Genomic DNA, 22,366 nt, shown 5'->3' with positions numbered 1-22,366 from the left:
ATCAATTTCCAACTTCAAGTTGCTAAATAATTTACTATATGAAGAATGAAGAATATGTATAACTATGGTGTTTTTTGGTTGGACGAGGTGTATAAAACTATATTTTCTGTTTGATTCTTAATTATATACGTTCAAAATTTTAAAAACCTCGGAATGCTCCATGCGATACACAAGTTTGAAATATTTAAGGAAGAAAATAATTACAATTTTGGGAGAAAAGATAAATGTAATAATCCTTTTTTATTTAACAATCACTAATATTATATTCCTTGCATTGAACATTCAATGAGAACGAATATAAATCATTTACGACTTCAAAACCAAAAAATAGGAAACATTTACCATTGTAAACTATGCGGCTTGGCAGGCTTTTATATTAAAACCAGTTCAAAATTGAGCTACAAAATAATGTTACATACTCTTTAATCATTTTCATTTTTCTCCAACACAGGATATATATTTAGGCCAATGCACTCTTAAAAATCTCAACGACGAAGTTTTTTTTTTCTCCTGTTTCTTTTTTGATGTTCATAATTATATTATGATCATGACCATCATTATAATCGTTCTATTGCTACTTCGTTGTTCCTCTAGTGAAAAAATTCAATATAACAGAGAAGTAGAGACCCTTCTCAAATGGAAGAACAGCCTTGACAATTCAACCTCTCATCCTCTGCTCGATTCATGGAGGCTTTATTCAAAATTTTCAACAACAAACAACATTAACAGCCCTTGCAAATGGATTGGCATCTACTGTAACAAAGTAGGGAGTGTTACTGAGATAAACCTTGCAAATGGTAGTATTAGAGGTACGCTCCAAAACTTGAATTTTTCATCTTTTCCCAACTTATTCACACTTATTCTATATAACAACTCGTTTTATGGTACCATACCATCTCACATTGGTTACCTTTCTAAACTCACCAATCTTGACTTGAGTATAAATAGTCTGTCTGGAAATATTCCTCCACAAATAGGCCTTTTAAAAAATTTGCAATTCCTTTACTTGGATTCCAATTATTTTAATGGGTCTATACCACATGACATAGGCATGTTGCGGTCCATTGTGGACTTTTATGCATGTAATAATAGTCTGTTAGGTTCAATTCCTACGTCCATTGGAAACCTTAGCAATTTAGCCTATTTAAGCCTCGGTGAAAACAAATTGTCTGGACATTTGCCGAAAGAATTAGGACATCTTTTGTCATTAAATATTTTATATTTGGATGACAACCATCTCTCAGGCTCAATTCCTGCATCAATTGGGAATATCAAAAACTTAACCGGTCTATACCTATATGGAAACCTGCTTTCTGGTTTCCTTCCTTCCTCTTTGGGAAACTTGACAAAGCTCGAGTTCTTGGAGCTGGGAATAAATCAGTTATCTGGCCCTATCCCTATTGAAATTGGGAAACTTAGATCCCTCACATGGTTAAGCTTTTTCATGAACAACATCAATGGATCAGTGCCATTAGAAATGGGCAATCTTACCAATTTGGAGTATTACCAACTGGATGAAAATTCCTTGTCTGGATATCTCCCAGAAAATGTCTGTCTTGGTAGGAAACTTCTAGAGTTTTATGCATATGATAATAACTTTATAGGTCCAGTCCCAAAAAGCTTGAGAAATTGCACTAGTTTGATCAGACTTGAGCTACAAGCAAACCAGCTTACAGGAAACATATCAGAAATGTTTGGAATATACCCAAACTTGTATTATATGGATTTGAGTAGCAATAAGTTTTTTGGCGAGGTTTCTGAAAAATGGGGAAAATGTAGTAACCTCTCTTTGTTGAATATCTCCAAAAATGAAATTTCTGGTAGTCTACCTCTTGAACTCTGGAAAGCTGCCCAATTGCGTATTCTAGACATCTCCTTCAATCATCTTGTGGAAAACATTCCAAAAGAACTGGGGCGGCTGAAATTTTTGTTCAAACTCAAATTGAACAACAATAGTCTTTCAAGCATAGTTCCATCAGAGATTGGCATGTTATCGGAACTCAGATATCTTGATCTTTCAGCAAACAATCTGAGTGGATCAATTCCTAAAGATTTAGAAAAATGTTCCAAGCTAGCTGATTTAAACTTGAGAAATAACAAATTTGGTGGGGCTATTCCATTTCAGATTGGGAATTTACGGCCGCTTCAAAATCTAGATTTAAGTAGCAATTTGCTAGGAGGAGAGTTGCCTTTCGAGCTCCAAAATCTACAAAATTTAGAAACATTGGACATTTCTCACAACAATATTTCTGGCTCCATTCCAGCTACATATAAAGAAATGTTGAGCTTGACTTATGTTGATATGTCATACAATCAGTTGGAAGGTCCAATTCCGAAAATCAAAGCCTTTACGATGGCTGCATTGGGAAATAATAAAGGTTTGTGTGGAAACAACACTAGCCTAAAGACTTGCCGCATGGAGGAAAAGAAAGGTAGCAATGGAATTGTAGTTTTAATCGTAGTCTCTATCTTGGGAGGTCTAATTTTATTGTTTATCGTTGTTGGCCTACTTTTCGCCTGCCAAAAGAGAGAGATGATCATGGATGGGCAAGGAGAGACACCAATTAAAACTTACTTTGTATCATGGAACCATGATGGGAAAAAGGTGCATGAAGAAATAGTTAAAGCCACTGAGAACTTTGATTCCAAATATTGCATTGGAGTTGGGGGATATGGGAGCGTCTACAAGGCACAATTGTCAACTGGTCAAGTTGTTGCTGTGAAGAAATTCCACACAAATGATGGAATATTGGATGCTGGAGAAGCTTTTGCTAGCGAGATCAATGTATTGACAAGAGCAAGGCATCGAAATATTATAAAGCTTGAAGGGTTTTGTTCACACACAAGGTACTCTTATTTGGTGTATGGATTTATGGAAAAGGGAAGCTTATCAGATATCTTGAGCATTGAAGTGAAGGCATTAGAGTTGGGATGGAGAAAGCGAGGGAACATTGTGAAAGGTTTGGCCAATGCCATATCCTATATGCATCATGAATGTTGTCCAGCTATCATTCATAGAGACATATCAAGTAGGAATGTCTTGTTGGATGATGAATATGAAGCTCACATTTCTGACTTTGGTTCTGCTATAACTGTAGATCCAGACTCATCAAATTGGACTCCATTTGCAGGAACTTTTGGATACTCAGCCCCAGGTAAGTGTTCCATCAACTTGACTTTCACTTGATAAACTTTGAACGCATCTTTTTGTAATTTTTAGTAAACTTTAAGTTCATATTTTAGATATCCATTTCATTATAGAAATAAGAATTAAAATGGAGATGGTATGTTTTAATTGATCATTTATAGACTGCAATGGAGAAATGTACAGGAGCAGTGGGCAATCAGTAAAATCATTATTCAATGCTATATATATATATATTAACCTAAAAGGCTTTTTCTTTGATTAGAGCTTGCTTACACAATGGAAGTAAATGAGAAGTGCGACGTGTACAGTTTTGGAATTGTAATTTTGGAACTGATTATGGGAAAGCATCCAGGAGATCTAATCTTGTCTCTGTCAGCGTCATCATCGTCTTCATCACCACCAGCTGTTCTTGAAATTCTACTTAAGGATTTATTGGATCAACGACTCTCACCACCAAAGAATCAAGTAGCAGAGAAAGTTGTCTCCATTGTGAAGGTAGCATTTGCATGTCTGCAACCAGATCCAGGTTCTCGGCCAACTATGAAAGATGTATGTGATAAGCTGTCAACTTCACTACCATCTTTATCAGAGCCTCTTCATACAATTACATTGGAGCAGCTGTTTTATCCCCCAACTTCAACATCATGAGCAGTTACAATCCTATCTTGTTTCATTTTTTGTGTTTTATGAATTCCTTTGTATTCTTTGTTTATGTTTCCAATATACTCTCACCTGTATTTTTTTCCCAGTAGCTTCAAATACATCCGGGAACTAATGAATAATGAATTAGTTTTGATTTTCTTTATTGTACTATAGGGCATATATACTCGGCATTTTTTTATTTTTTTTGGCGTCCTCAATAATTTTTACTGTCTCACTGTTTATTCCAGCGAAGTATGGACTTGATGGCTTGATTATACGAAAAACCCTGCATGCTGACTTTGCAAATATTGCTTTAACTTATTATATGGAAGCCAATTAGAATGACCTCAGCAGCCACATTCTTTCAGGATTTTGTTATAATTATTTGTAATTAGTGTCATTTTCCTATATTTGTTAGTTTCTTATTCTTATATTGCTTTCTTTTCTTTATTTTTTATTTTTTATTTTTTTATATTAGTTAAGTTTCCTATTCCAAGTTAAATTAGGACTTTAGGCCTATAAATATGACTTTGTCTTCTTTTTTTTTTTTTTTTTTTATAGTACAGAGATTTTATATTTTTAGTTTACTCAAATTTTATATTTTATTTTGCATATTCAAATTTTATATTTTATCAATACAATATTTTTTCTACTTTCTTCTCCAATTTTCTATTTTCTTCAAGGTTTAACAAATTTTGGAACTTTATTTTAATTTCTTCAAAGTTTAACATAACTTTGAAATTTTATTTTCAATTTTACTACCTTGCAATTTTATTTATTTTATTTTATTTTTTTGGCTGCTACAACTCTGTTTTCAAAAGTAGTGACATAGCCTATTTTCAACGATGGTTTCAGAGTTTTAGATTTAAAGGTCTATGATTTTTGTTTTAGAGATGATTTTTTAGTTTCTTTTTTCCTTTTTATTTCACTATGTCTTCAAATTTGGTGTTTCTATGTCCCTCAATTTAATGGTGAAAACTATCAATTTTGAGTTGTTAAGATGCAATCCTATTTGAAAGGCACTTCATGTTTAGGAATATGTGATGAATGAAGTAGTGACTGCCCCTTTGCCTACAAATTTGACTCTAAATTAGATGAGGCAACATGAATAGGAAAAATCAAAGGGACAACGGGCCTTGTCTCGCATTCATGCGGTTGTCTTTGATTCAATTATTTCAATGATCATTGATTGTAACACTGCGAAAAGGCTTGAGATAAATTAAAAGAGGAGTTTGAAGGAAGCATAGGGGTGAAGTTTGTCAAACTTTCAACCCTCAAAAGAGAATTTGAGATGTTGGATAATGCGACCAATGTTAAGAATATCATGAATCAAACTAGGCTTGCTGGTGAACAATTTCTTGATTAGTGGGTTATAGAAAAAGCTATTGTGAGTGTTCCTAAAAAGTTTGAATAAAAAATTTCTGCAATGGAAGAATCTTGTAATTTGACTACTCTTTCTATTGCTAAATTATAAGTAATTACAAGGCCAAGAACAAAGGGATGCAATTCAAAATTTTGAGCATGTTGAAGGTGCTTTCAAGCCAATTCCAAAGGAAGAGCAACAAGCAAAAAAAAAATTTCACCTTGCCAACTGTGTAAGAAAACAAATCATCCTCAAAAAGATTGTTGATTCAAAGGAAAACAAGTCTATTAATGTAACTTTTGCAACAAGGTTGGTTATGATGAGGACGTGACTAAGAGCACCTTAAGATAGAGTCGAGAGCCACTTCAAATCTCTATAGAACTGATAATCAGAGCTAGAGCAAAGCAGTTCAAAGAAGCACCAAATGGTTTAATCCAGGAGGTGTTCACATCTCAAGGAAGCAAGTTCATTACTAAAGATGAACCAAAATTGGTCCATATGATTGGGATGGAGGATGCCACTATGAAAGAGAGCTTAACACATGCCATCCTACAACATGGTGATGTGGCACTTTTGCCACGTGGAAGGTGATATGCTCCTATATGACATTCAACTAAGCTTGGCCGAATCTTATAGTTAGGACACATTAAATTTCTATTTATGTTTTGATTGGATTTTGGCATGTTGCCTATCTCACTTTTCTAATTTAGTTTTATTAGGTTTTTAAATAACTTTCCTCTTTTTGTTAGAGTTGACTGGTCAAGGAATTAAAGGCTATTTAAATTAGGAAACTAGGAGTCAAATTAGGTTTCCTAAACCTAATCAAATTAGGTTTCCTAAACCTAACTAAATTAGGTATCCTAAACCTAATCAAATTAGGTTTCCTAAACTTAACCAAATTAGGTTTCCTAAACCTAAATTTTGGCCATATTAGTTTAGGAAAACTTTGTAATTTATTTTACCTATTTAAAGGCACATAAGTTATGAATAAAGAGAGATTACAATTTTTGATTAAAAAAGTGAGAGTGATTCTCTTAGTTCTCTAAGAGCTCGATCGAACTTTTCAAACTTTGTTTGTGGAATTCAAATTTAACTTATCAATAAGTTATTCCGCATTCTATTGTGGCATTTTCATCATACCAAGGTTCTTACCTCAAATATAGGTAAAGAGTCAAGGTTTTCCATTGATAACTTGTAGTTAGATCGTCCAAATCAATCCTTGTTAAGGGTTTAGAGGCAAATCACTCTAGGTTCATATCAGGTCATGTTGAAACATTTTGTCAAGCTAAGCAAAATCAAGGAACTCAAATGCCTCCATAACATGTCATCTGTGTAGACGAGAAAAACGAAGCTATAGAGTATTTGTTTATGGCTTCTCATGTTGAAGCCAAGTATGGTCCAACTTTAATTGATAGTGGATGAAGCAAGTTGGGTTTAATTAAGAAAAATCTAAAGGAGGAGTGTTGGAGCTATGGAATTTTTCTAGTCTTTTTAGGATTTTATGATAATTATTTGTTTAATTTACTTATATTTATTTAGTTTCCTTTTCCCATATTTGTTTAGTTTTCTATTCATATGTTGGTTAGTTTCCTTTGGTTATATTTGTGTAGTTTTCTATTCCTATTTAATTTAGGACACTATGCTTAGGTTTTCCCTTTTTTTTTTTTCTTTTTTTTTCTTTTTTATAGTAGATAGTTTTTATATTTTTAGTTTACCCAAATTTTATATAGATTTTCAATGCAACTATACTTTCATTGTGACGATTAATGACCTAATGCCCAATCCTACATCATCAAAGTGTGGACAAGGGGATGATTTAAATATAATGATAGTCATTCTCATAATATCGAGCTCTTTTCAGAGCAATTGGTTTCAAGGTTTCAAAGAACTCCAAAATAAAGTGCGCTTAAGCAAGAGTAATCTAAAGATGTGTGACCTCCTAGAAATCTTTGAATGAAAAACTCATACTAAGTGTGGTGGTTAAATTGGGAACAATATTGATAGAGAGTAATGGGACCGTCAGTGGAACCAGGGTGTTACAAATGGTATCAAAGTTTATGACTAGTCGAAAGTGTCCTAGAGATAACATTGGGCCTCAAGAGGGTGGATTGTGATAACAATAGTGGGAGGGTGAAGGGCCATAGCAAGCTACATGGTGTCCAATCTTACATAACCTGAGTGTGGATCAGAAGATGATTCAAATGTAATGATAGTCACTCCCATAAAGCCGAGCTCTTTTCAGAGCAATTTGTTTTAGAGTGTATACCGGGTCAGAAGTGTGCATAGGTTAAATTAGGGACAATATCGGTAGAGAGTTATGGGTTTTCCAGTAGAGGCTACCTCTTACAAATGGTATCAAAGCCTACACCAAATTGAAAGTGTGACAATGAAGATGCCAGACCCTAACCAGTATAGGAGGGTGCTGGGCACTGGTAGGCTACTTAATATCAAATCCTACATCACTTGGATGTGTATTAGGGGATCATTCAAACGTAAAGATAGTCACTTTTATAATGTCGACAACTTTTTATAGTAGTTGGCTTTAAGATTCAAAAGAACTCAAAAGTTAAACGTACTCAGGCGAGAGTAATACAAGTATGACTGACCTCTTGGGAAGCTCTAAAAGAAAAAACTCATACCACACTAAATGGAGAAGTACCTATTGTTTAGTCACATGAACTAAACATGGAAGTGATCCCCCGATTGAGCAAGAGTGACCATCTTGCCTTTATGATTGGAAATATTTTTATAAGCTATTTTGGGCATGTTGATGATTCAATTAATTGGTTTTGAATTTTTATTCAATATTTTTGGTTAGTTTTCCTACATGTATACATACATATATATATATATATATATTATGATGCAAATATCCACACCCTAGAGATTGGTTGATACACATGAAAAATAATCTTTTGGCTTCAAGACTTTTGTTGGCAATAGTTCCATTTGTGTCTAAATCTGCAAGTCTTTTTGTGCGAACATTTGCACCATAGAAATATATATATATATATATATAGTTAAGCTCACATTAGAATAACTTAATAGTTTTAACATTATGTCCTCCTTTATCATCTTTAGATCACATCAAATGCTAAGATTCGAATATCGATTTCATGATATATTAAAATCCTATTTTGAGAAATGAGTTAAGTTGGGATCTAGTGATTAATAAATGAAATTTTAATTATTGGCTTTTGATGCGATTCAAAAGTTGAAAGAGTAAGTCTTGACATTAGTTCAATACTAAAAACCTAATTTTAGCCTGATCATATATATACATATACATATATGTGGTCTTGTCTTTAAATTTACAATATGTTTGCAAGTAATATTTAAGGAATTTTTCATTTAAATGGTTTTGTTGATGTTATTTGTGGTTATAACTCCATTTATCAGAGTGTTGGTACGTATGGAATAGTGTTAATGTAAATGTGAAAATGGAATTATGGAATTTTAGTTTATCCAAAATGGTTTAAGGGAATTGAGAACCGAGGTTGTGGTAAGTATATATGGATCATAAAAATTAAGATGACAATTAGGGCTTTAATCATGTAGTGGAGAGGAGTTTTAGTAATCTGAATTTTTTTTTTATGTTTTTATTTTGTTTTATTAAAGATTTTTTTTTTGTCTTTAAAAATTAATAATAGAAAATTACTTTTATAAAGTTTTTTAATTTATAATATGATTTACTTATTAAATATTATATTATAGATAAAATTATAATTTAAAATTAAATTTAAATGGATCGTAATAGGTATATAATTGTGTCGGATTGAAACTGACATGTTTAATAAATAGGTCAAACGGGTCAATTTTGAGTTAAACGGATCAACCCGAAAATGACACGATCAATAACCGTGTTAAACGGGTTGACCCAATTATGATCCAAAATAAATCCAAACTCATTTATTTCATATCATTTTCGAGTTATGTCGCTATGTCATGACTTAAATTGCCACTGCTAATGAATTTGTACAATGATTTTGAGTATAAATTGGATTAGTGTATCATACAATACCAGTGAGTAAATTGAATATTGGTTATGGCCATTATACGCATAGTTAACGATCCTCTACTGCAAAGAATGTGATTAGATGTGCCATGATGCCTTAGGACGCCAAGGGTGATGATGAGTTTTCCACCTCCCCCTATCCTACAATTTTTTGGAATGCCAAAGACCAGTTGGTAGCATTAGGTATATAGCATGGTATATTGATAGTAACTTGGTAATTTAAAATTCCCCATGGTTTATGGTATTATTTAAATACACCGTTTATGTTAATATTATAGTTTTATATTTAAATTTATGGTTTATGTTGCTTTATTCATCGAGTACTAAGTTTTATTCAAAATGTGATTTCAAAATTCAATTTTATGTTAATATTATAGTTTTATATTTTATGTTGCTTTTGGAGTTGTAAATATTGATTTTGTGAAAAAAGAATTCAAAATGCAAAACTTTTCAAAGAAAGTAAATGTAAGGTTTTTAGAGAAAAAAAAATTGCCAGTTATTTAATTACTCTATTATAGTATTAAATACACTCACTGAGATTTCATTATCTCATGTTTTATTATTTTAACCTATTCCCCTAGGTTCTGACAACTAGCAGGCAATTGTTCTCGCAAATCATCCTATCATTTTTTTTCACATTATGAGACCTTATAATCTTTTATGCTATCATAATATTTATTCTGACTTGTATTTATCCAAATTCCATAATACTTTCTTAGCATGATTTGATATGCATTGGACATGGTTGTAGTTGATGCTTGTAGTACTGAATATATGTTATGGTTATGGATTTGGTGGTGGATGTTAGCTAATGAAATGTAGTTTAGAGATTGCGTTGTTGATTTAGTTATTTGGGGTGCAATTTCTTATGCAAGGAATTTTCATATTTATCCATTCTTTCAGGGAGGTTCTATCAGATTTTCTATATAACTATCTAGTGCAACATTCCTTAGCTAGAGGGATCCTGGAGAGATTCCTAGGGTGGTACCTATCAATATTCAATTAGTTTTAAAGGAAAAACAACATGTAGTTCTTTAAACAAGGAAAGTAGCCATCAAAAACCGAAAAACAAGTTTTTGCTTTTTAAATGACCTTGACACAAAATTGGCACCTAAAAAGACAATATATATTGATGTGGAAGAGTAATCATCCTTGATTCCAGCCAATCGACATAGAAGAAGGCATGAAGTGTTAAAAGGATAGTTTTTGGAAAGAAAGAGACTAAGAGAGCTTGTACCCCTCAAATAGCATAAAAGCCTTTTAATTGTTGCCCAATGAACATCATATGGACAATACATTAATTGTGATAGTTTATTTATCGAATAGGCTATATCACGCCAAGTCAAAGACAACTATTGTAAACTTCTCACTTTCTATTAATACAAGGTTGGTGAACCCAATGGTCTACCATCTTGAAGTAACAGAGAAATGGATGCAGACATTAGAGTGGCGAGTTCTTTTGCATCTAGCATATTAGTTTGTTCTAAAATATCCAAAATATATTTTTATTGAGATAACAAAAGACCATCAGACAAAGGAATAGATTCCACGCATAAGAAGAAATTTAATTCACCAAGATATATTAAGGCAAACTTATTTGTAACAAAAGAAACAAACTTGTATAAAAATCCTAAATTGTTCCATATGAAAATTATAGACTAAAAAATTTAGTATTAGTCCATTGTAGTATAAATAAATAGAGAAGCATCAGAATAATAGTTGACAAATCCAAAAGTTAAGAGAAATTTCTTGAAAGAAATATACGAGTTTTTGAAACTTATTTAAGACCACAAAAAGCCTTATGAAGCTTGCAAGCATAAGAAAGATGATTGAAATCAACAAAACCTTAAGGCTGAGATATATAAACTTCTTCTTGTAAATGCCCATTCAAAAAAGGCATTATTCACATTCAACTGTTTAATTTCCTTATTATTAGCCAAAGCAATACTAAGAACAACATGAAATGGAGTAAGCTTAACAACGGATGATATATAAAATCAACTAGCAAGCGCATGAACCAATTAATAAATAGAAAAAATATTTTAATACCTTAATTACCATACCTAAGGATTGATTGACTAAATATTGTAAATAATTGATTTGGTAATATTTAGACTCCAAATATTAAATGACTATTGAAATAAAAACAAGTAAATTGAAAAGCAATTTTGAAAGCAAGTTATTACTAAGAAAACCAAATTCAACAAGCTTAAGGCAAAGGAAAATTTCACTAATTATGAAACCTAGAACTTAAAATCCACCACTAATTATTTCAATCTAATTATCAAAAAAGTCTATTTTATTAGCAATATTTGCTTACAAAGCTTAATCATCTAAATTATTAAAAATCATTTCATGCTTTCTTGATATTATTCATATAAACCTAGATCAGAGATCAGTTCCTTCTAGATAAGAATCTAAATTTAATGCAAATATCATTAAGTGAAAATAAAGTCTATATTAATAACAAACAACATGAATATTTTCCAATCTAACATGCAACATATTAATTAACTTGGAATTCGGCATGCATCCCAGTATCTTCCAAATAGAAGGCATACATGTGAATTATTGAGATCTAATATGTTGCCTCTTCTAAATGTAAATAGAACTAAATCATTCATGGTTTTCAAGCCAATAAAAAGCATTAAGAACACTATAATTCATAATATATAGTTATATTACCAATAAAATAAATTCAAAAATAACATTTAAGATCCATAATTAAAGTTTCATCCAAGCTCTAATTTAGAAATTTAGTTCATCACAAACATAATTTCAATATCCATAATCAATCAAACCAGAGTATACATTTAAAAAGAAAAGAGAAAAAGAAAGAAAACCTAGAGATTTTAATCCATAGGATTTCTCAAACTGCTGGCCTATCTTCCAAGTGGTCCTGTGGTCTTTTCATCTTTTTCTCCTCTTTAATTGTTTTAAAATCCTTGTCCTTAAACCTTGTTAAAATTTCATGAGTATTTCTCTGTATATGTGTGTGTGGTTGTAGAATTGTGCCCTCTTTATACCTTGAATCTCAAGCCAAGTAGTATTAGTGTTGTTACTTACTTTCCAAGTCAAGTAGGTTTCCAAAACTCAATTCTATTAGATCATGAAAGTGGTGTTGGCTTATCCAAACAAATTAGGACTTATTTTTGGCTTTTAATTGTAATTTCCCAATGCCAAATTCATTCCCCCGTGCTACCATAAGTTGCTACATATATTTTTAAGTTTTAGGAATTTTATTTGCACTAAAGCTTTTGATTATAAGAAATTCTCATCAACCTGACCTTGACCAACTTTTGGACATCAAATCTACTTGTTTTGTGTAAACTCCACTTGAAAATGTTAGTTATATGTCTTAGATTATAAAGCATAATGATAACACTAGGTTGACATCCAAGACTTGATTTTCCCACAATACTACAGTTTGCCAAATTGTGCATTTATGCTGAGTTCAAAATTGAATTGGCACTGATTAACTGGTTTGATTGTAATGAAATTTAGCAACGATAATCAATAATGTCTTAATAAAATTCTTCAATTAGAATCACCTAAAAATTTCACCTACATATTTAGATATGTTCAAATTAGTACATGCTGCATAAATTTTTAGCTTCTCAGCACTTTCCTTGAAGTTTTCTTCTTTTGCTTAAAATTTAAGAAAAATATAAATTAAGTAGGTTTCAAGATAAAATGAATATAAATTAAAAAATATAAAGCATAAAAGATGGCATAAAATCATAATATTTTATGCCTATCAACGGACTAAAGCTCTCATTGTAATCAATTTCAAGCTTCTAATTAAAACTTTTTACTAAAATGCAGGCTTTGTACCTACTATATTTTGATTCGATTGAGGCATAACAAGTTCCCATGTCTCATTTTCAATGAAGGTTTCAAATTTAGTATTCATAGCTGCTTTTCATTCTTTGACTTTGAGAGCTTGAACAATTAGTTGGTTCTTCAACATTCGTAGATTATTGTTTCATTGCTAAATAAAAATAATCAAAATTCTTAGGTTTGAAAATCATATTGAGATAATGGGTGTGCATGGTATGGTGATGAGCAAAAGGAGACTTATTGTATGGTTTTACCACTTATTTTGGTGAAGAAGACTCACATGAGTGAGTAAAACTAACCAGTGGTTATTCGTCTAAAGGCAAACGTGAAGTATCTCCTAGATGAGACAAAACTGACAATGATAATAAAGGAGAAGTGTGCAAGATAGTATTTAAATTAGCAGCTAGTTAACTTAGAGATTGTAGAGATGAAGTTCATATAGGATTTTTTAGGCAACCAATATGAGCAGTTGTAAGAGGCACTGGTTGACTACCTCGTGTTCAATGCCACATCAACTAGGTGTGGAACAGAGGATGGTTCAAATATAATGATAGTCATGCCAAAAAATTTTTAGAGCAATTAGCTTCAAGGTTTGAAAGAACTTTAAAGTTAAGCGTGCTCAAGTATGGTTACTAAATTAGGTGACCTTTTGGGAAGTTGTAAACCAAAAATTCTCATACTAAGTGTGGTTGCTAAATTAGAGATAGATGACCTCTTAGGAAGCTCTGAACAAAAAATCTCATATTGCATGCAATGGCTAAATTGGGAAAAATATCGGCAGAGAATGACAGGTCCACCAGTGAAGGCAAGGTGTTACAAATGGTATTAAAGCCTGTTCCCTGCTAGAAGTATGCCAGTGAAAATGTTGGGCCCCAAGGGGTTGAATTGTGACGACTAATGTGGGTGGATGGAAGAGGCACTGGTAAGCTATCTAGTGTCCAAATTACACATCGTTCAAGTATGGATCAAAGGATAATTTAAATGTAATGATAGTTATTCTCATAACACCAAGATCTTTTCAAAGAATTTGGCTTTAGGGTTCGAAAGAATTCTGAATTTAAATGTCCTTAGGCAAGAGTAGGCCAAGAATGGGTGATCTCTTTATACCGAGTGCCATGACTAAATTGAGAACAATATTGACAGAGACTGATAAGTTTACCAGTGGATGTGGGGTATTACAAATGGTATTACAGCCTATACCGGACCAACTTTGATTAGTAGGAATAAAATAATGAGGAGGAGACTAACTAGAAACTGGAGGCAGGATGTTACAACTTTGATTAATAGGAATATAATAATGAGGAGAAGACTGGCTAGAAAAAAGATTAAAACTTTTTGTAAGGAAGGTGATAAGAACCTAGGTCGACTCGCGCCTAAACCTGTATTATATTAGCTCGGATCTCAATTAAGTTCAAGTTCTTATAGGAAAATCTTAACCCCCTAACCAACCTGTGATTAGAAATATTCGTATAATGAAGACACCATAATAGGTTGTGAAAGCCCTATTGATAAGTCAAAACTAAAACACTCACTTCCAAATAGTGTTTTAAGTGTTCAAAGAGAACAAAGAGAATTCTATCTCATAATTAATTTTCTGAATAATATTGAAGGTGCATTCTCATTGAAAAATAACCTTAAATAGGTTAAAGTCACAAAACAATAAACCTTAAAGACCTAGGACAAAACTGGCCAACTATTGTTATTTTCCTATTGTGGCCAAATTTTGTATTCCTTTTCTAATCTAATTTTGATTAATTAATTCCTTTATTTTGAATTAGAAATTAATTAATTTACAATTTAAATAATAAAATAATAACTTTCCTAAGTTGATTTATCAAGCAAATAAATAAATAGAAACAAAAGAAAAGACTAATTTGCTAAAACAAAAAGTCAAAATCAAATTAGTAAACTAATTGACTATCTTTCAAACTAAGGTTTCTTTTACCAATCAATGATCAATTTAAGCTCCAAATCAGCTCCCATGTGTTATGTAGGATTCCAAATAGGATTATCATTGAGTGTCACACATTACCCTTGATTGGAACGAAGAGAAAACGCCAACTCAGCAAAATACAATAAAGCCACCAACAAAATCCAGCAAAACCAAATGCAAGCCCTTTTTATTGCTTTTGATTCTGGTTTGGCTTGATTCCATGACCTCTTATTGATATTCAAGCACTTCATGAAGTGTTGGAACCATTTCATGCTGTCTAGAGTCCGTATTTGCACAAAATAGCTACCCAGGTCTACCACTTGGATGCTTAAAACAGGCTTTGTATCTTCGGGTATGGACAAGTTCTTTTGAGAATTGATAACTCCCTAAATAATGGTAGCCAGGTTGTCCTTAAATCTCTTAGCTTGAGCCCTAGTGATTAGCCCAGTCTTCATCTGTAATGGATCAGCACCCCAGCGGGTTGTCGGTTGTGCAAGTTCAAGCGGATTCTCATCATTCCCCTCCTTTTGAAAAGGATTTGCTCTCAAATCAAAATCATTAGCTGAGTAAAAAGAGATAAATCAGCAACATTAAATGTAGCACTAACATTATACCCACCCATTAAATCAAGTATGTAAGCATTTTTATTAATCCACTCCAAAACTTGAAAGGGTCCGTCTGCATGCGATATAAGCTTCGACTTTCTTTGCACGATAATCCTCTTCTTTCTTAAGTGCAACCAAATCCAATCCCAGGTTTTAAAAAAAAAACATGTTTTTGGCCTTGATTAGCATTCTTGACATATTGTTCCGTCCTCCTTTCAATGTTTACTTTTGTTTTCTCATGAATCTGCTTCACAAAATTAACTTTTTGTTTTCCATCTAGATTAGCACGTTCACTTAAAGATAAAGGTGTTAAATCTAATGGAGTCGAAGGATTAAAACCATAAACAATCTCAAATGATGTATATTTAGTCACTGAATGCAAAGATCTATTATAAGCAAATTCAACATGTGGCAAACATTCTTCCCATGCTCTTAAATTTCTACTAATTAAAGCCTGTAACAATGTAGACAAAGTCCTATTTACTACATTAATTTGTCCATCATTTTGTGGATAACAAGTAGTTAAAAATAAAATTTTAGTTCTTAACTTAGCTCACAAAGGTTTTCAAAAATAACTCAACAACTTAGCATCTCTATCCGAAACAACAGTTCTAGGCATACCATGCAACCTCACAATTTCCTTAAAGAATAAGTTAGCAATATTAGATGCATCAGCAGTTTTATTACAGGCAATAAAATGTATCATCTAAGAAAATCTATCTACAACAACAAAAATTGAATCCTTAATTGTCCTTGACCTATGTAAACCAAGAATAAAATCCATAGACAAGTCCACCCAAGGAAAAGTAGAAATCGGCAAAGGATGATACAAACCGTGCGACTTCAATTTGGACTTGGTTTTTTGGTACTTCAAGCATCTTTCACATATTTTCTCTACATCTCTCTTCATGTTAGACCAATAAAAAGGTTCTTGCAGCAAGGATAAAGTTTTTAAAACACTAAAATGACCCATTAAACCATCACCATGACCTTCCCTCATTAAGAATTCCCTAATACTACAATTAGACACACAAGGTTTATCTTCCCTAAACAAATATCCCTCAAAGATGTAAAATTTATTAAAACCATATTTTGTACAGATCCTAAATATTTCTCCAAATTCACCATCATGCTTATAAAGTTCTTTCAATTATTCAAATCCAAGCAATCTAGCATCTAAGATAGAAAATAGTACATACCTTCGGGACAATACGTCGGCAGCCACATTTTCCTTTTTTTTTTTTTTTGTAGCAGATGACATAAGAAAATGTTTCAATGAACTCAATCCCCTTAACATGCCTTCGGTTGAGCTTCCCTTAAACTTTAATATGCTTCAAAGATTCATGGTCCGTATGAATCACAAATTCTTTCAGCATTAAGTAATGTTACCACGTTTTTACAAAGCTCTTACCAATGCATACATCTCTTTGTCATACGTCGGGTAGTTTAATGCAACTCCATTTAATTTCTCACTAAAGTAGGCTATGGGTCTTCATTCTTGCATTAAAACAGCTCCAATACCTACACCTAAAGCATCACACTCAATTTCAAAAGTCTTAGAAAAATTTGGCAAAACTAGTAAAGGTGCATTGGTTAATTTTTCTTTTAACAAATTAAAAGATTTATCTTGTACTTCCCCCCATTTGGAGCCAATATTTTTCTCTACAACTTCGGTCAAAGGTGCTGTGATGGTGCTAAAATCCTTGGCAAATCTTTGGTAAAAACTAGCCAAACCATGAAAGCTCCTCACTTGGGTAATGGAGGTAGGTTTCGGCCACTCATACAAACTATATTTAGTTTTAAATGCGGTTTTCCATTCATCATCCTCTTTCATTCATCCTAATATCAATTTTTATAAACATGTATACACCATGTAATTCATTTAACATATTATCTAACCTAGGAATTTATAGCCCTACAATCTACACACATGCATCATGAACCATCTTTTATTTTGAATTAATAACATAGGAATAGCACATGGACTTATACTCTCACGAATATACCCTTTATCAAGCAATTCACTTACCTGCCTTTGTAGCTCCCCATACAAAATCAATTTGATGTTCAACCCCTCGGATAGGTGGTAAACCTTTAGGAATTTCCTCGATAAAGATATCATTAAATTCCTACAAAAGAAAAGAAATAGAACTTGGCAATTCAAATTCTTTGGGATTAGCTTGATCACTTAAAAATACATCTTTATAAATCATAACCAACAATGGTTTCTTACCCAAGATAGCCTTATTAACATCCCCAAAACTAAGATAGAAATTTTTATTTTTCTTCTCTTTCTTTTCTCTCTCTCGGATATGGCTTTCTTTCCTTCACTATCACATTTCTCACTATGCCTCTCAGTTTTCTCAAGTTTCTTCTCACTCTCGGGTTTGCCTTGGTTTTCCCACTCAATTTAAGTTCTAGAAATCTTACCTAGGTGGTCTTGCACAACATTGCCCCCTTGAATTGGTGTTGTTACCGTGGGTGCCATACTACACCTTTGTTTGAGTTTTTGGCCTCCCTTCTTTGTTGCATTTGAAATTAATCTCTAAATACCTTCTTTGGAGTTAATGGCTCCAGCTTAACCTTTTTTCCTGTAAATTTAAAAGCAATGGAATTCTCTCTTCCATAATGTATGGCATCCTTATCAAGTTGTCATGGCCTATCCAATAAAATATTACCCCTATGCATAGGAGCAATATTACACAATACAACATCCACATATTTATCAATGCTGAATTTTACTTTGGCTTGTTTATTTACTTTCATCTCTCCACTATCATTAAGCCATTGTAATCTATATGGTTCTGGATGTTTAATGGTTGCTAACCCTAATTTTTCAACTACCAAACTACTAATTACATTTGTACAACTCCCACTTTCAACTATCATACTACAAATGTTATCTTGAATTTTACATTGGGTGTAGAAGATGTTCTCTCTTTGAATTTGGTCCTCATCTTTGTACACGGTTAGAACCCTCCTTGCCACCAAACTCAATTTGGTCCTAGATGCTTTGAGTATTTTGGATTCATCAAGCCCTTCATCTCCAACTTCTTCATCATCAAATTCAGCTTCTTCTTCACTTTCTTCACTTTCAGATTCCAACTCACCATTACCCTTCAGCACCATGATTCTCCTATTCAGGCATTGGCTAGCAATTTTTCCTCATCACTGACACTTAAAACACACAATATCATGAGTTCTAGAAGGTTTAGGATTAGATTTACCTTCATTCCTTAGTGCTTGGACAGATTCGGTTTTAGCCTCCCTTTTTGGTCAGTTGGTGCTTTCATCACCTAGCTTTGGATTTGGCTTGTTGTCATATATGGGATTGCTTCTTCAAACTCTTGGATTTGACCACCCGCTGTTTGATACCCCTCCAAGCCATGTACTTGTGCCCATCCTCTTGAATTGATTCTCAAGTTTGATAGCCACATGCGACATCTCTTCCAACTCTACATATTGTTGCAATTCCAATTAATTGGCTATCTCTCGATTCAACCCACCTAGAAACTATGCCATGGTTGCTTTTCTATCCTCATTCATGCTCAATCTCGTCATGAGTATCTCCATCTCCTTGTAATAATCCTCCAAGGACCTATTTCCTTGAGATAAAGATTGAAACCTTTGATGTAGCAACCTATGGTAATGACTTGGTACAAACCTCTTTATCATGGCTCCTTTCATTTGTTCATCTTCAACTCTCCTTTGTGTACTTTGCTCATTTTTCCACCATTGGAGTGCATAATGACCGAACTCCAAAGCTGCCAATCTAACTTTCTTAGCCTCCAAATAGTTGTGACAATCGAAGATCATCTCCATATGCTCCTCCCATTCCAAGTATGCTTTCGGATCACTTTTTCCCATAAAAGGTTGTATGTTTACCTTCATATTTCCAAGATCATCATCCTCATCCCTTGCTGGTCTCCCAAGGTGTTGCCTTCCTTGGAGAGCATAGATGTCTTCAAAATCCTACTCTAAATTATCTCCATAATTACCTACTTCAAAATCCTCTCTATGGCATCCACGATCTCTTCGACCTCGATCTCGGCCACCATGAAATTCTTGCCTAAGATTCAGCCCACCTTGTGAAGTTTTTATCCTATCCATTCTTTAATCTAGGTGATCAAAGCGAGCATTCATCCGCTGTAATTGCTCCATGACCGCCATCATGTCCGTGTGCTCACCTCTACTCCCCGAAGATCGGTAATCACCCTTGAATCCTACGGATTCCTCTTCATTAATTCTTAATGGTGCACCTCCGCTTCTCACCCTTAAATCTGCCATGTTAGTATGAATAACACAAAAATAAAATAGAACCTCGCCAAAATCACTCCCTTACGTATTTCACTCAAACAATGTCTTAACACTTGTGTTTGCATACTAGTTTCGACTTTTGAGCTCACACACTCTTGTCTTTTTCCACTCAAAGAATTAACTTAAAGTTCTAAATAAAATACATTTAAATAGAAACTAGATCACAAGTGTACCTTAATTTAAACTTATCAATAAAACAACAACTAAATCAAACAAATACCAAGCAGAATGAAAATACCTATTCTCGGCTTTCTAAGTAGAAAAAAACAAGGTAATTCGACAAGAAAATTTTTGGGAATGAATTATAAACTTCCCAAAATATTAATGAAGCATTCAAGGAATAAATATAGAGAAAGAAATTCAAACACGAACGAGAATCAAATTGAACAAAAATATAGGATAGTTGTTGATTGTTGTTCTTTGTAATTCAAGTTTTTGTATCAAATCCTTTAACTAATTTTAATCCAATTAATTTTAGCACTCAAAAATACAATTTCCAGCAGCAATATAAAATTCCAGCAACTCCAAATATCACAATTTTCCAGAAAACAATTTTCAAACTCTAAATTCAACAAGCCGACCTTTTGTGCAGTTTTTTTTTTTTACTTGGCTTTTGGCTTTTTTTTTATCTGTTTTTTTTTTTTTTTAATCACAAATATGAGGATGCAACACAATGTCCAGCAGTAGAAAAATCAACTCAAACCGCAAACTTCAATCTAACAAGATTCAACCCCGTGACCACCAAAAACAAAATCAAATTGCACAATATGCCTTCAAAACTCTTTTTTTTTTTTTTAATATATGAATGCAACTAATTAAGATTAAAACAAAAAAGAAAAAATTAACAAGAAAAATGATGAAAGACAACCAACAAACTAGGAAGCAAAAATACGGTAAAACAAAGAAACCTAATTTCGGCTATGAATGAATTTTTTTTTTTTTTTCAATATGACTAATTTAAGCTCCAAATCAACTGCCATGTGCCATGTAGGATGCCAAATAGAATTATCATTGAGTCCCACATGTTTCCTTTGATTGGAATAAAGAGAAAATGCCAACTTAGCAAAATACAATATAGCCAACAACAAAATCCAGCAAAAAGGCCAACTTTTCCCCTATGCGCATAAGCCCTTTTTCAATGCTTTTGATTCTGGCTTGGCTTGATTCCATGACCTCTTATTGGTATTCATTGATTCCATGTGGTGTTGGAACCATTTTATACTGCCCGGAGTCCATATTTGCACGAAAACAGCTATCCGGGGTCCGTAATGGCTTCCACCACTTGGATCCTTAAAACAGACTTTGTATCTTTGGGTATGGACAAGCCCTTTTGAGAATTGATAACTCCTTAAATAAAGACAGTCAGGTTCTCATTAAATCTCTTACCTTGAGCTCTAGTGATTGGTCCGGTCTTCATCCGTAATGGATCAGTACCCCAGCGGGTTGTCGGTTGTGCGGATTCGGGCGAATTCTCATCAAAAGGAAACATGGACTCTACAAGTTTAACATCTGCAGGGAAGAAAACATTTTGTGATGATAAGGATCATAACAAATATATCCATTTTTATTTTTGAAAGGACCGAAATAAATGAACAATGCTAATTTAACTTGAAGTTTAGAATCTATATAAGGTTTAATTTAGGTGATTTTTTAAAAGAAATTTCAAATGGAGACTTAATTTGAAAAATGGGAGTAAAGCCGCTTATCGATACAAAACCAACTATTTTTCCTAATAACAAACCAATCTAATGATTATTGGTTTTTATAAATGATCGTTCAATCCAACCCAATTTTAGTATGAAATCCAATCCAATCCAATCTACTAGAGGTTAGCAGGATTGGATGACTTAGTCAATTTTTTTATCTTGTTCAAAAGCCAAAAAGAATAGGGGAAAAAATTTGATAACATTGACGAATCTTATATCTGTTTAAAATAAAAATTCCACATAATTCTTATTAACATATTGAATCAAGCTATGTTACAACATAACTTCAAAATAATTGCAATCTTTTACTAGAATTTGTAAGAAAACAAAAAGAGCGCTTATTTACCAAGATGAAGTCAAGTTAATATCTCGGTATTTAATAAATGAAGGAATCCACTTTCCCTTGATCCAAAAAAGAACCTGACAAGGCTTTCAAGACAACTTCGAGTTCATGGAAGGTAAAGATTAGATATTCTTAGATCTAGGGCTTTTTATATTGGACTTTGCTTTGAAAAAAGCCAGCTTCATAGTATTAGATGGGTACTGTAGGAAGCTGATGGATGTGAGATAGCAACAACTGGAACAATATGAAAACTTGCAATAGTGGCTACTGTGGCCATATGAGATGTGGGCATGAGGCTTCATCCAATGAAAGATATGATGTGGGTGTGAGGCTTGATCAGATGTACTCGACTTTGGACATCTGATGAATGATGGCCCAATGATGATGATGTAATACGGATATGGCTAAAGACGGTGGATTGAGATTCGAGATTTAAGAGTTTGCTTTGGGTTTT

At 33.0% G+C, this 22,366-nt stretch overlaps 1 protein-coding gene across 1 annotated transcript; it reads left to right on the top strand.

Annotated features, from left to right (window-relative positions):
• Window positions 1-547: 547 nt before the first annotated feature.
• Window positions 548-3,796, top strand: LOC107434864 (MDIS1-interacting receptor like kinase 2-like). The gene is made up of 3 exons (XM_060815876.1): window positions 548-809; window positions 1,245-3,155; window positions 3,411-3,796. Exons 1-3 carry the CDS (start codon window positions 548-550, stop codon window positions 3,794-3,796), a joined length of 2,559 nt encoding a protein of 852 aa, XP_060671859.1.
• Window positions 3,797-22,366: the final 18,570 nt, after the last annotated feature.

This window comes from Ziziphus jujuba, chromosome 3 (assembly GCF_031755915.1).
Source record: "Ziziphus jujuba cultivar Dongzao chromosome 3, ASM3175591v1".
NCBI classification, from domain to species: Eukaryota; Viridiplantae; Streptophyta; class Magnoliopsida; order Rosales; family Rhamnaceae; genus Ziziphus; species Ziziphus jujuba.
This window is presented reverse-complemented; position numbering and strand designations above follow the sequence as displayed.